Source organism: Phocoena sinus, chromosome 9 (assembly GCF_008692025.1).
Source record: "Phocoena sinus isolate mPhoSin1 chromosome 9, mPhoSin1.pri, whole genome shotgun sequence".
In the NCBI taxonomy this organism is placed as follows: domain Eukaryota; kingdom Metazoa; phylum Chordata; class Mammalia; order Artiodactyla; family Phocoenidae; genus Phocoena; species Phocoena sinus.
In genome coordinates, this window is record NC_045771.1 from 93,395,921 (window position 1) to 93,411,825 (window position 15,905).

Consider the following 15,905-nt stretch of genomic DNA (forward strand, 5'->3'; position numbering starts at 1 on the left):
GCGCTGCTTATCACAACATAAGATATCTAAAATGCAGTGCCAAAAATAAGATTAAGGCACGTAAAGGAAGCCTATCCTTTTGTGTCCTTTTGCAAGCATCCTTATAAAACATACTGCGGCCAAAGCGGGTTCATTTTCGCTCCATGAAAACAGTCTATTGTAATAAGATGCACTCTGCAGTCAGAGGGTTGTTTTTCGACAGCACTGACCTTGAAAAGATAGAGGAGAATGCCATGGATCCAAAGTTGTCATCCTGGAGGGTTGTGAATTTGGATTTAGAGCAAACAAACAAACAAATAAAAGGAATTGGTACTATTTTGTATTTCGTTGAGAGTGCATATGAATTTGATACCAGGATGACCTCTTAAAGCACTGTAGATAGTTTTGTCCAAGATGCTTCATAGTTTTTTTAAGTCAGTGTAGCAAAGAATTGCAGATGGCAACTGATATATAGAAGACCTCATTTACAGAAAATGATATCATTCAAGTACAGTTTGCAGATATAGCACGTTAAACACAGCTTGATACTCCGACACAAAAGTACACCATTACACTGGATGGTGTTGGAAGGCATGAGGTGGCCCATAGCACATCCAGGGAGGTGGGGGGGGGGGGTGTTCATAGCAATTACAGTGTGTCCAGCTGTTTGAGTCCAGCAGTAAAGTAGCAAGAGGCTATGTTTTACCAGAAAAGGGAGCATGTTGTTAACTTACATCTGGTGAAAAGTGTTTGTTACCAGAGACAGAGACAGGAGAGGGCTGGGGGCCGGGGGAGAGAAAGAGATTAAAATGAGACACAAAACAGAGATGAAAAGAGAACCATAAAAGAAACTTGTCCCGGTTGCCATCGCTGACGATTAGCATAGATAGAACATTTTTATCACCAAGTCGGTGGGGGGAATTTAAGGAAACCAAAAGGAAAACATAAAAAGAATCATTTTAAACGAAAGAACATGACAGCTGTTGTCTTTGATGTCACTTCCTGGTGTTAATTTTTGCCTTAAGGATTCTGAAGTTCAGGGGAGATGGTGCTGGGTGGATTCAAATCGAAGCTCAGATCTCAAGCATTTCCAGGAAAAAGATCTGCGAGTGGTTTTTGTTTCCATCGTGATGGCTGCTGTGTTGTGCTGTCTCCACCCGTGCTCACCTGGCCCGCTTGTGGGTGTACGGGCTGCATGCAGGGGCATGAAGCATGTGCGAGGGCGGGTGCTGGCTTGAGCGGGGAGGGCTACCTTGCAGCTGGCTGCTTCTCTGGAGTGAATTTGCTCTGCCAGTCAGTCAGGCAGACAGGCAGGAGGCCCACCCTGGCAGAGGACTCAGTGTAAGACTGTTCTTTTTCATTCTCCCCCCAGACACACCATCCTGAGAAGCCCACTTTTTCCTACCACAGGAAGCCCAAGAGAACACTATAGCTAGCAGTCTGACAGCCAAACTGAACCCTGGCCTTTTGTATCCTGCCAGGTTTGAAAAGCTGGACATCACCCCTAAAAGTGCCCAGAAGATCAAGCCGGTGCTTGAGCGGTGGATGGCTGAGGCTGAGGCCCGCCATCGGGCAGGTATGCAGAACCTGACCGAGTTTATCGGGAGTGAACCGTCCAAAAAGCGCAAGAGGCGCACCTCCTTCACGCCCCAGGCCCTTGAGATCCTCAATGCCCACTTTGAGAAGAACACGCACCCCTCTGGGCAGGAAATGACCGAAATTGCCGAGAAGCTGAACTATGACCGGGAAGTAGTTAGAGTTTGGTTCTGCAATAAGAGGCAAGCCCTGAAGAACACAATTAAACGCTTAAAACAGCACGAGCCGGCCACGGTAGTCCCTCTGGAACCCTTAACAGATCCACTGGAAGAAAATTCCTAAAGAGACGCCCACCCGGAATCAGAAAAAAAAAAATCCACAGAAACTAAACTCCACCCTTGGGGCTTCATCCCCTAAACCCCCAAAAAGAAAAAAATAAATTAAAAACAAATTTTAAGGTAGCCCCAGTCATCACCCTTGTAAGTAAAAGACTAAGAAAACCACCAAGTGGACAGGATGGTTTATACATGTCCATGGGATTTTCCAAAAAAGAAAAAAAAAGATTTTTTGAAAATTCTTAAACAAGGACTACACCACAGTGCAGGTGTACGCAGGAAGGCTCGTTCCCTCCCCGACCTGTCTCCCCAAAGCCAGTTTTATAAGGGACTTAAAGCAAACCAAATAACCACATACTTTTTTCTGTGTATTATGAAAATGTGAAATTTTAAGAAAAACGACTAAACCAAAAAACAAAATACCAACAACACACAAAGGAAACTTTTCTCTGTTCAAAGCGAATACAAGCCTACCACCTGGAGGAGGGGCTGCGGACGGCATCCTTCAGGTTCTAAGTGCTGATTCACTATGAACCTATTAACCAAAGTCAGAAACACGACATTGCCAACGCGACCATTAGTCTGCTCTCTGCGTGTGAAGTTGTGTTCCAAGGTTTTACATTTGTACTTTGCGGAGAAATCGCAAGCCTGACTTCTCTCATCTTTCCCATCTACTGTCACCCCCTGTGGGGCGGGGGGTGCCATTGCTGAAGCCATTTGTGAGGCTCACTATTGGTTTTTATTTGGGGAGAGGGGGTTCTTTTTTTTTTTCTCTTTGTTTTGAGTGGGGGGCATCCTGGATCGTGTGCCAAAGCATCCGTTGCTTTCTTCTCACTATGACCTGTGGGTTTGAGAAAAGAAAATGGAGCTCGCATTTCTCATTTTCCTCCATCTCTCCATCCCCCCCGCGTGTGGCTCCCAGTGTCTGCTGGAAGACCACAGAGTGGGCATGGTGTCTTTTCCACTCAGACCCCAGTGAAACGCAGGAGAGACTCCAAAATAACTAGGGCTTTGCTCGATGAACTGTCAACACTGGCATAAGCTGTAATTGTGCCCACTATCCACACCAGAGCTTGGGATTTTTCTCAGTCTGTTGGCCACGTACATGGAGAGCTGACCAAAACGAATTTTGTAATATAAACATAAGCTGCACATTTGGTTCAATACTTACATCTATGTTATGCTTCTGTGCAAAGCAATTTCTCTCAGAAGTCTGATAGCCAAAGAAATGTCTCGAGATTTCAGTCAAAATACACACATAGCGTGCACACACCCATATACACACAGGCCAAAAAGAGAGAGAGAGGGAGAGAGAGTATGACTGGACTGTTAAAGGCCATCGTGCATCCTGTAAATTCCATCTTTTCTGCTGCCACTTTCATTCAAATAGTGATGGCAGACTTTTCTCGGGGTGGGGGGAGGGCGATTCTTTTGGGGATATATAAACGGAGCAGAAGGTTGGCAGATGAATTAAACAATGGGAATTGCAGCTGGACTCTTGAGGGGAAAGGAAGTGTTAACAAGAAAGTGCCTCCACTAAAAGGAAAAATACAAAAGTGGCTTATCGAGCACATCAGAATAGCCTTCACTCTTAGAACTAAGGGATTATTTCACTTTTCAAAATAACTTACTCCAAAGATCTGTGGGCCAAAATAACCTAATAAGCCAGAGGGAAAAAGTAAGATGTGAGGATTTCTGTGCAGGTAAACACTTGGGACCTGTGGTTGATGTTTTCCGCAGGGAGAGGCAAAAAGTGTTCCATTATAGGATCGGGCAAAAGAGAGTGTCAGTTTCCTTGCTGTCGAGATGGAAATATTCCCGAATAATTAATTAATAATTAATGCTATCTAGAAGTAAATTGTGGGCGAGAGAAAAACTCAAGTTGCCCAACTGATTAGAAATACCATCTTCTTCCCCTAACACACACCCTCCCCCGTACGGGTTTGGGTTTCTTCTTCTGTTGGCCCCTGTGCCGGTGGTGTCAGTGCAATGGTATAACTGTCCACACCCTACGCCCCCTTCCCAGATGCATGCAGGAACCAGGGGACCAGCAGCAAGGAAACGCTACATGAAATCCTGGAGGTGGAACCAGTTGCTTGTACAGGTGTTTCCTTCTCCAGTCTGATGCTAATTGCACCACAGCTAACTTCATCTTCAGTGCCAACGATATCATGGTACCCATTTGGCCACCTGGAAAACTGCACAGATACCAACGACCCAGAAATCCAAAAACGTATCAATTGAACAGATTTTGTATTCTCCTACGACCCGCTCCAAGTTCCATCAAGAAAATCTCCCCCAAGAAGAGAAGTTAACAAGATAACATATGATGGATGCTAAATGTTGAAACATATGCCAGCAGCACTTACATAGGGCCTGCTCAGTTCGGAAGTCTATAATTGGGAGGGTATAACTAGGACAGTGAAAATATAAAATTAAAGTAATCTTCCAGAGTGGAATAAAAAAGAAATATATTCATCCCACAGTCGTATACCCATTCATGTGCAGTGATTTTTTTTATAGTTTTATAATTTTGTATTGTTTTATAAATTATTTATAAGGTGTTGTAATGCTTCTTATATTAATTTTTTACAGATAAATTTTTTGCTACAAGGCATAAAAAGGTGCCTGAACAGATTCTTAGGAATATAAATTATACTGTGTAACTTGTAAGTCTTGGGGACCACACTTACTGCTTAATTTTCTTACAACATTTCTTATTTCCACTTGTAAACAACTTCACATGCCGGTGGCATTTAAGTGTCTTTTAGGTTTCCATGAACTGAAGGTTAAGGTTGCCACTAACAAAAAATAAAAGCCGCTTCAGGCACATGTGATTGTATTTCAAGCTTCAGTATTTTTCTTACATATTTTTAAATTACTGTTGTCTTCATTTTCTTCATCATTAATGAAAAAGAAAAAAAAATGACTGATGTTATACTTGACGCTTGTTTGTGGGGCTATTTTTTCTTTTTCAGTCAAAAAACATTGTGAACAGTTGAGAGTTTTAATTGCATTGCAAGGTTTTTGGTTTCTTTTTGTTATAATCACACAATACGCACACACATACACACACGCACGCACACACACCACAAAAGAGAGAACAAAAAAGCAAAAGGAGCTAGGAAAAAAAACAAAAAACAAAAAACAAGTAGAGGCGTATCAAAGAACTCAAGCTATAACCAAAAAGAAATTGTAAAATGCCTTTGCTCGTCTTCTCTACGCTGGACCAAAGCTCAATATTTGTAGGTATATGCACATTGTATAGATATGGCTAAATGTTGCTGACAATCTTGCAATACTAAACTGTTCCTATTTTAAGAAAAAAAAAAAAGAAATACAAACTGTTCATCAGTGTTTTACCTCAGCACTCTACTTGTACCCAGTTAATGACCAAGCTTAAAAAAAAAAAAAAAAATGGAGAAAAAGGAAATTGATTTTCATTTCAATGTTGGACTGCAAAATCTGTTTGAATAACATTTTGTAATGAGCTTTTTGTCACGTGATTTGCTTGTCTTCAACTTGAAATTCTGTGAGGCACATTTGTCTATTTGTTGTTAAGGAAGTGATTTTTTTTGTCCTACGTGCTGTGATCCAGACTGGTTACCAGAGTCACTGATGAGACGTGGCAAAGAGAGCTGCTTCTCCGTGCCTGGAGCGGGCAGCAGGAAAACAGACTGGATTGTTTTGAAAAAAGCATCATGACGAGATGTTGACATGATGGACTTGTGACCAAGAAGCCAAACTGGATATTTAAAAGCTCCTTACTTGCTCTGACATTGAAACCAAAGCTGATTTATCTGCACAGGTTGCTTAATGTTTTAAAAAAAAAAAACTGACAAAACTGTACTTAATCTAGAGCAATATCTGTATGGTCAGTAAAGCTGCACTTTGTGTATTTCTTAACAGCTTCAGATCTGTCACTTTTAATTTGTACCATAAAAAATAAAGAATGGTTTGACATGAGCTTCTAGGCGAAACGTGTCTTGAACTCAGATAGGTCATTTAAATTGTAAGCATGGAAATAAGCCTATGTTACAACCCCAAATGTTACAAAAAGGAGGGGTTTCATGACAGACTAGTTAATATCATGATTATTTTAACTGTTCAAATGAAATACTATATGAATTAGGATTCCTTGGATTGCAAATTACAGAAATCCAACTCAAACTTATTTAAACAAAGTCTGGGAAGTCTGGTTGGGGACCTCAAGCACGGCTGGATACAGTGGTTCCAAGGATGTCATCAGCCTGTCCTCTTAGACTTCCTTCTCAGGTGGAGCGCCCAGATGTTGAGTCACATGCCTGTCTCTAAACTAGGCACTGTGCTGGGGATGATGTACTTGAATCGGCCACGCAGGGTCCCAGACCCACCCCTGTCTGTGGTACTGGGGATGGGGCCTCATGATAACAACACCGAAGGACCACAGGGATGAAGGAGGAGGTCTTCGTGAGGATCAGAAGACAGAAGATGAGAAACCATAACAGGCAGACAAAACCCAGAGACATCAGAATCTATTACTGACAGCCAGCTGTGTGCCAGGTGTTGTAGTGAATTCTACTGGGAAGGAGTTTTTGCTGCTCTTAAGCAATGCCTGTAATTGCGTGTTCTGGAAAATGTAGGCATTGAGAATATGCTCCCGCTCGAAGTTTATGTGGGTAAGAGGGATGAGTTAATGTTGCTGTATAATTTACTAATTCAAAGGGAAAATGGAAAATCTTGCTAAAAATACCAGTAAAATTTTTTAAATTAGAATCACTATCTCCATACTTTTCGTAACCCTTAGCAAACATTTCTTATGCTACATAGAGATCCATACATCAATTTTATGTTATGACTGACAAGAAGTGCTTTGGAGAAAGCAACAGAACCAAAAATCCAAGTGCCCATACATTATGAATGGACGTTCCTGGAAAGTCCAAGACTGACTTTAAGACGAGCAAAAAAATGCTGATTCTTCTGCCCTCATGGTGGGGAAAGACAAAACAGTCATTTTCAAGCTTTGTTTCCATCTAAAATACGCTAAAAGTATTCTAGACTGAGGTCCTACCTGTTGATTATACCTAGTATTATGAAATATGTTTGACTTAGGAAATTCTCTTTATTTTTTATAAATTTATTTATTTATTTGTTTGTTTATTTTTGGCTGTGTTGGGTCTTCGTTGCTGTGTGTGGGCTTTCTCTAGTTGCGGCGAGCAGAGGCTACTCTTTGTTGCTGTATGCAGGCTTTTCATTGTTGTGGCTTCTGTTGTTGCAGAGCACGGGCTCTAGGCGCGCAGGCTTCAGTAGTTGTGGCACGTGGGCTCAGTAGTTGGGGCACGTGGGCTCAGTAGTTGTGGTTCATGGGCTCTAGAGCTCAGGCTCAGTAGTTGTGGCGCAAGGGCTTAGTTGCTCCGCGGCATGTGGGATCTTCCCGGTCCAGGGCTTGAACCCGTGTCGCCTGCATTGGCAGGCAGATTCTTAACCACTGCACCACCAGGGAAGCCCGACTTAGGAAATTCTTGAATGTCTTCTTTAAAAAGATAACCATCATTTAAATTCAATCATTACATATTCCACAGGTATCTGCTAAGCACTTAGTATGTGCCAGAAATTTTATGTGCTGGGGACTTAGAAAGAAATAAACAAAATGAATCCTTGCCTTCAAGAAACTCACATTCATTCTGCAAAAACAGTACTATTTCTCCAGAAATGAAGATCTTGTACCATGCTTCTTGTACTACAATATTTTACAAATAAAATAAATTTCAGAATTAAAATGATGAAAAGCGGTTCTGAAACTGACTTTGAACCAGTAAATGAATGGATAGAAATAGCCTCAGCTTACAAGACAATCACCAGTGTCTGTTTTAAACGATTTCAAAAGCTGTTCCAATAAGAATTTTCCACTAAACCAACCATATACACATAATCTATTCAGTGTCAAGTGCAGCAGGTTGATGAGTTTCATCAAAAATCCATGGTTGGAAAGAATTCAGAAGCAGACTGCCACAGAGTAGTTGAAACCAGCCCCCAGCTAATACACACAGGTCCAGACCCCTTACCCATTGTGCCGCCCTTTGAAAGGAGTCCAAGCAAGCGGCACTTCTGACCCATTTGGCTGATCTGCTGAGCCACGTGGAAAGCCATGGTCAGGGGAAGACAATGACACCTAAGGAGGGTTTCAGGATATTGGATGAAACTTTATCTAAAACATATGTGCTTTCTTAAAGTCAGATTATGGATGTAAGTTACCCTCTTCTTGATGGACTGTCTCCTTCTGTTTGCTTTATCCTTGTTAATGGCTGCATCTGTCTGTCAGCCCTCCAAAGCAGAAGTCTGGGAGTCATCCCGAGCCCTGTACACACACACACACACACACACACGCGCGCGCGCGTGCGCCATATTGCTGAAAGTCTGGCAATTCTGCCTCATGAATTCCTTTGGACTCTGTCTCCTGGTCTCCATCAGCCCCCTGGCCCCCAGTTGCCCCTACTTAGTTCAAACCCGCCCACCTCTCACCTGGACCGTCATGATAGGCTCCTCCCGGCCTCTCTACCCATCACGTACTTGCCACCAGAGACATCATTCTAAAAGGCCAATATGAACATATCTCTCCTTGATTTAAGATCTTTCCAATGTCTACCATTACCCTCAGAATGAAAAACAAACTCCAGCGTTAACATACGGTGCCTTTCTCTATCCGGCCCTTGTTCACTTCTAAAGCCTCATCTCTCATCGATTCCCAGTTCATCCTAGCCTCACTAAACTTCCTAAAATTTCTCCAATGCCCAAAGCACTTTTGGCACTGTACCTTCTGCTCAGAAAATCATCCACTGCACTGTTGACCTATCCAATTTCTACTCACTCTTTAAGAGTCAATTCTGTTCAATTCCACAAATAGTTATTGGACTTCCGCTATGTGTCAGCCATTGTGCTGCATTCGTCACAGCACATACCTAGTTTGCATATTTATCAGCCACCACTTACGTGTTTCAAAAGCACTGCCAGACACCGCTGAATGACCTATGGACTTGGCTTACAGATAAGTGTTGTATGGAAATATATTTTTTTAGCAGGTTGTCACTTGTATGTGACAGATCCTCCTTGTCTAATAAGAGTAACAATAATCTCTTATTTGTATAGTTTTCAAAGGTCTTTCATGTACATTGTTTTACTTGCTCCTAACATAAGCCCTTGGAAGTGTGATGATTTCTATTTTATAGACGGGAGCTAAGAATCATAAAATTCAATAGGCTTGACCAAGACCCCAAAGTACAAGAGTAGAGCTGGCATTTGAATACCTTAGGAATTAGAGTATTCGCCACGATGAATACACACTAAACCCCAGTGAAATGGTGTCTGACACCCACCGTCTTTGAATCACCAGTGTAGGGTACAGTAGCTGATGTATGGTAAAGTTCAGTAAAGACTTACTGCTGTTGATGATAAATTCCAATTATCTAATTACCAAGTTCACTATGATTTAGGTGAACATAGCCTGAATGATTAGTACTTGGCAGAAATAGAAAAAAAAAGAAAAAACATGAAAGGGACTTCCCTGACGGTCCAGTGGTTAAGACTCCGCACTTCCACAGCAGGGGGCACGGGTTTGATCCCTGGTCAGGGAATTAGGATCCCGCATGCCGCAAGGCATGGCCAAATAAATAAATAAATAAAATACATGAAGGAAAATTAGAAATGCCTACACGTGTTACGCGGCTTTACTGTCACTGAGAGTTAGGGGCTCCAGACAAGAACACAGAGCATTCTAATCATGAAACCAGTAGAAAAGTGAAGAAGAAAGTCAATGAATCCTACAGGTTATTTTGACTAATCCCATCGGCAAGTGAAGAACATGCAGTGTGTGTAGAAACAGGAAGCTGGGCCAGGACCTAGACTGGTAGATCTACTCCAGAACCTTCTTTGATACTGTCACGTCACTTTTAAGATTTTAGCTGTGCTCCGTACTAGACCTGCTGGGGTGTCATTCAGGAGAAAGTCATACTCTTCCCATGGCTTTATTTGTACCACTCAAGTCTGGTATCTGCATGGCAGCCTCGGTATGTGTTAATGGGCTTTATTGTTGAGGTCATTGGGGCATCATCTCTGAAAGTGGGGATGCTCCTAGGGTGTTTGGCTATGTGTAGATACGCAACGGTTGGACAGCCAATACAAGCACACAGATCCAGAACTGGAGTTGCTCCAAAAACTGAACTTCAGTCAAAGAGCAAGGGGCCAATATGCAATGACAACATTTGTGGTGACCTGTAACATTGACGTCTTTCACAGATGCTTTATTAAGATGCTGGATAAAAGTAGAAAAGAGGCCAGAATTTCTTAGATCCCTACCATATATCGATATTACTGTCCTCATCTCCAAATCTTGCACCCTCATCTGAGATTTGAGGCCTGCTTAGATGTACTCAATGCTACCAATAAATGTTCTCATAGAGGAAGATCCACTAAGAATTACTTGCCTTGAGACTGACTAAACTCCTTAACTAACCCATCATTGACGTAGATTGCTGGGCCTCATATGAGTCCACTTTGGATGCCACGGTTCTGGTCACCACTTGGGCCACGTCTGTGACTATACATGAGGGAAAAGATATAAATTGGGAAATATTTTTGCTTATTTTTCCTTCCAGTTTTTGTTGTTGATGATATCTCTTACTATACAAGTAATCTATGTTTGTTGTAGAAAAACTAGAAAATGCAAAGAAACAAAGCTATTTCCACTGTAAGAATATCAGAGTTCAACTGTGTTTCTTATATTGCTCTATTGTAACATTTGTAGGATATTTTATTTTTTTGTTTTTGTTTTCTATATAAAATATTAATTTTATTGGAGTATGGTTGATTTATAATGTTGTGTTAGTTTCAGGTATATAGCAAAGTGAATTACATATACATATATCCACTCTTTTTAAGATTCTTTGCTACAGGTATTTTAAATGATTGTCTTGAATTGCAGAGACAGAGGGTAAATCAGGAGATCAGAAATGGAACCCATGCATCCTGAAATTCCATCTCTGTGAAACACTACAGCTGCACGAGTTGCCCAAACTCAGTAATTATTTACCCAGACTCCTAACTAGACCCATCACACAGCTCATCTTGGAGGGAAACACAACAGCCCCTGGTGGTCTGGGAGGAGATGTGATTCCTGAGACTATTTCCACACAGGCTTTGCTAACCAATCAAGAGGCACTAGTGGAGAAAAGTAGGTTTCAGTCATGGAGACATGCATTCCCAGGGATTGGTAGGACTATGGGGGCTGACATCATGAACTCTTTCTTAAAAGTGAGACCCTCCCCCCTTACATTAAAAAGGAAGCTGGGACGAAGCGAGAGAGTGGCATGGACGTGTATACACTACCGAATGTAAAATAGATAGCTAGTGGGAAGCAGCCGCATAGCACAGGGAGATCAGCTCGGTGCTTTGTGACCACCTAGAGGGGTGAGATAGGGAGGGTGGGAGGGAGACGCAAGAGGGAGGAGATATGGGGATATATGTATAGTGATTCACTTTGCTGTACAGCGGAAACTAACACACCATTGTAAAGCAGTTATACTCCAGATGTATAAAAAGATGTAAGAAAAAAGAGAATGATTTTGTCTTCCAAATATGTCCTCTATGTCTTCCAAGCCATATCGACACCTTCTATGACCATATCGTGTGCACACTGAGCGTTATACACATGCACCTATGGGGGCACTGTAGCATGACGGGAATTCCTCCAATAGAGCGAGCTAGGACTGGACACTGGAAATTCAAACAATATCAAAGTTCACCATATATGGGGTATTTTTATTTTTAAAAATGTTTTAGAATATCGTAAAGCAGAACTAATATTCAGAGGATACATATCACTGTAGGTATAACTGTCGGGTATAAATAGCATCTGTTCTGAGTAGCCTGTGCTGTCAAATATTTTTAATATCATCCTGTAAATAAAGCCATATGAAGCAGATTTGATTAAATAAGATGGGTGACAATGCTAGTAATGTAAATTTAGGTCAAATAATAAGGTGTGATTCATAAGCAATAAGACCAATTTTCTGGTGTGATTTATAGATGAGCTCAAAGAGGGGACCAGAAGCATTTTAGCCTTTGGCAGCGGCACTGGAAGAAGAAGGCTATGGTAAGGGATAGTTTTTTGGTTTTGTTTTTTATGTTTTTGCATGCAAATGCTGGTGTATTTCTTTGGGAATCAGTTTTTTCATCTCACAGTCCCAGGATTAATGTACCCACACGTAAGAAATCACCCATATGTACAAAGACAATATGACTGACCCGCTGCCTTAGTCATGAGCTTTACAAAGGGCAGCAATAGGCAAGTTGGGCTAAGAAAGTGAGCAAAGAGAAAGCTTTCTTTAAAGGGTAGTTATTGTGTTCAGATAACCTGGCATCCACACCAGCAAGACAGAGTTGCAAGGAAAAACATCAGAATGAATAACGTAGGCACGCTTTCAATAAACCAAAAGGCTCAGCGCAGAGGCAAGCACACTGGACTCACAAGATAAAATTTTAAAAAGAGACAACCACGGGCACAGGAGGGCAAAGGGGAGGGAAGAAATGGAGGAATCGAAATGAGTCAACACAAAATCTACAAAGAAAAACAAAATTATACATCTTAGGGCTGTAAAAAACAAACCACTAGGGCCACGTAAAGCCCTGGGGAAGGTCGTGCTCTACACTGCACTAAAACCCCTTCGTTTTTCATCTGCTTGGCTCTGAGCATCCAGAGAGGGGCCTTGGTCTTCAAACCTCTCCCCACTCCGCATTGCTGGAAAGTTGGATCCTTATAGCTGAAAAGTTTCCCGCATTCTGATGAGTGCCTCTCTCTCTGCAGTTCTCCTGACCAAGGTGATGCATCTCTATTCCAGGAGGGTGTCTTGCCTCCTTCCTCAGCCCAGGGCAGCCGCTGTTCACCACCAGCCCTTCTTGTTTTGGTCACATTGTCCTTCCTGGATGCCTCAACGACAGGACTCAGGACTGCCCCACATTAGTGACAACTGCTTCCTCACCAATGACAACCCTGGCCCGTTTTGTTCCCCCATCTCCTAGATACAAAATTAGGGAGATTCCCAATCATGGAATGGCCCCAGCTCCTGAAAGCACCCACTCTAGAATGAGCCTTCTTTTCCTTAAACCCTCCCTGACGTCACCCAGCACAAGCCAAGTCCTATGGCAGGTCTCTCCTGATGCCTTGCCCCAAGACGTCCACCCATGGTTCCCCTAGTGTACGATTTCCTTTGCTGCAGCAAGTTGGAAATTCAGGAATTTGTAGGCTGAAAGAAGAAAGCTCTTTAACCCCAACTGGGAAAAGACAAAACTGAGAAGGCCACTGAGCAACGAGGGCCAAATAAAACTCAGCCTTGAGATAAAGGTAGACAGCCCTCAAAGTATCCTTCAAGGCTCCACGACCCCTGCTGATGCGGTCCCTGACTACCTCTCAACCTCATCCCTCACGACTCCCCTGCAGACCTCCACGCCCCCTGCCGGCCGGCCGGCACTGGTCTTGCCATCCTCCTCCTGCACCCAAGCCGGCCTTTCTGCCTGGGAGCAGGCTTTCCTCTCTCTCCTCCTGGCTAACTCCTTCTCGTCTACCAGGCCATCCCATGTCTTGGAAGCCAGTCTTAGCTACTTAGCTACCTCTCCAACTAGCCCATAAACTTCCCAGAACCTGTGCCTGTACCTGCGTGGCACATAGTCAGTGAGCAATAAATGCTCGCTAAACAAATGACTCCATCACTCGCCAGGTTCCCCTTCCTTCTCTGCTCCACCCAACTGAGCTTCCCAATAAATATTCCACCAACAATTTTACAAGCTTTTTTTAAATCCCCTCACACTCTTATTACCGTGCCCTACGAGCCCTTCTCATCCTCCATTCTGACTCAACTCAAACCTCTCTTTCCTTCCTAGACTGCTCAATACTGCTGGAAAAACAACAGACAGATGCTGGATGGTGCCATTTCAATCAAAGGTCTCTGGTCTCCATGGAGCAGTGAGTGAAATTCAGCACTTTTGTAACTTTTCCTAGTCTGGTACATTTTCCATCCCCTTGGTAGCTGTTCTAAAACTTTTCTAGCATGGAGTTTAACTTAAGTCTTAGTTTGCTGCTGTCATATTCTGGCCAGTCTGGATATGTTGGAGGAGTTAAGAAGAGAGGTTTCTTTGGGGGACTTCCCTGGCGGTCCAGTGATTAAGACTCCGCGCTTCCACTGCAGGGGGCACGGGTTCCATCCCCGGTCTGGGTACTAAGATCCCACATGCTGCGAGGTGAGGCCAAAAAAAAAAAAAGAGAGACAGAGTGTTTTCTGGAGTCCGCTGACATGGGGACTTGGGTTGCATCCATGGCTGGGTTTTAGACTGTGTGGTGAGGACACGCAGTCCTCTGCTGATGCCTTCACTACGGTGATGCTGTTCTAGCCACAGAGCCTTAGTCACTGGAGCACAGCAGGGTTTCTGAGAACAGCAAGGTGACTATTATTCAGATAATTGCCTGAGCCAGCCCTCGGGCACTTGTCTGTATACGAGGGAGAAAGAAGTAAAAACTACAAGAACTGTTTCTCTTCGTATTGAAGCCCATGAAGGCGTGGGTAACGCAGCTTGGGAGCGTGATAACAGAGAACGCTCAGAGGGGCCAACAGCAGGACACTACCGGATCAGAAGAGACAGGACAGGACCACAGCCCAGGGGAGTGGCGGAGGGTCAAAGGAGCATGGCCATTTAGTGGCAGCCACCTTCTGGGGCCACTGGCAGGAAACCCAGTGATTATTATGGAGACCCTGACACAGCAGGAGTCCCTGAGTGACTGTGTCCCTGAGCATATGAAAGACACTCTGGTAACTCCTGAAATACTTAAGGGGCTCATTCAGGGGTTGCTGGACCTGCTGGAAAAGGAGATAAAGAGCCAGGGTGACCCAGGTTACACTTGACTACTCTTCCTATACTTCAGCCTGCTTCTGGGCACTGAATTTGCCTCCCATTTCACAGAGAAAATAAAGACCATGAGATATAGTCTTCGTGATTGCTTACCTCATCCTCAATTACTAAAGCCAGATTCTTGACCTTCATTCCTGTGGCAGGACTGACAGGAATGAGAGAGAGAGAGAACATGCTAGAGCACCCAGCAGGGGTTGGAGGGTTGGGTTTTTTTCTTTCTAAAACTTTATTTCAACGTTAACTATGCTTACAGTAATACACTCATATTGGTTAATAGAATGCAATTTAACTTATCCTACACAATTTGGACCAAAAAACTTGGTACATGGTTTGCTCTGAAAAAGAAAGAAAAAGGATTTGCAATCTGGTTTATTTTTCATCTATTACAAATGAGAAGGAGCAAAGGTAGAGTGAGTGAGTCAGAGTCTAAGGGGCATGAACTCAGGGCCTTAGGGAAACTGAAAAGAATCTAAACCTCATTCTACAGCACCGCCGTCCTCCTTTAGCAATAGTTGCTTCTTAATTATCTTTGTATTTTCAGTGGCAGTACAGAGCCTGGCACCCAGTAAAAAGCAAAATGAATAAATAAATGAAGAAGTACAAGAATGAATGCATATCCTAACTATGATGGCTTGATGTCTCCTAGAAAAAAGAGATTTGAGAGAGAGAGATTTAACATGTAGTTGAAATACTATTGGCCCAGGGACCTCATTTAGATCCATGAATATGGATCCAGGGGTTGCTGCCCCTCTTCAGTACAAAGGCTCAGACTCTGGGGAAGGAGGAAAAACTCACTCAAATCCAGACCATGTCTACATCCATACTTGACAATATTTTTTAATTGCATGACCCACCTGGGAAAGCCTTACCTGCGGTGGTCCTCCAGTGCGAGTCTTGAGGGCTGGGAGGGAGCGGTCTGCAAAGGGCAGTGAACGGGGCTATGAAAGGACATTTACAAAGCTAGCGAAGTGAGAAGAAGAAGTAAGGAAAACAGAAGAAGCAGCAGGCTTCATAAACCCAAAATCAAGCCACTGTGGCAGCTTTAGTCTGGGAGGGACAGAGGTATTCATCTGAGAAGGGGTCCGACTCAGGAAGGGAGAGGGCATTCCACCTGCTGTGACC

At 43.1% G+C, this 15,905-nt stretch overlaps 1 protein-coding gene across 1 annotated transcript in view; it reads left to right on the forward strand.

Annotated features, from left to right (window-relative positions):
• Window positions 1-1,857, forward strand: part of POU6F2 (POU class 6 homeobox 2) — a 452,738-nt gene extending 450,881 nt beyond the window's left edge. The window contains 2 exon segments of the mRNA XM_032643090.1: window positions 1,352-1,370; window positions 1,372-1,857. Coding sequence (XP_032498981.1) covers window positions 1,352-1,370; window positions 1,372-1,857 — 505 coding nt within the window.
• The last annotated feature ends 14,048 nt before the right edge of the window (window positions 1,858-15,905 follow it).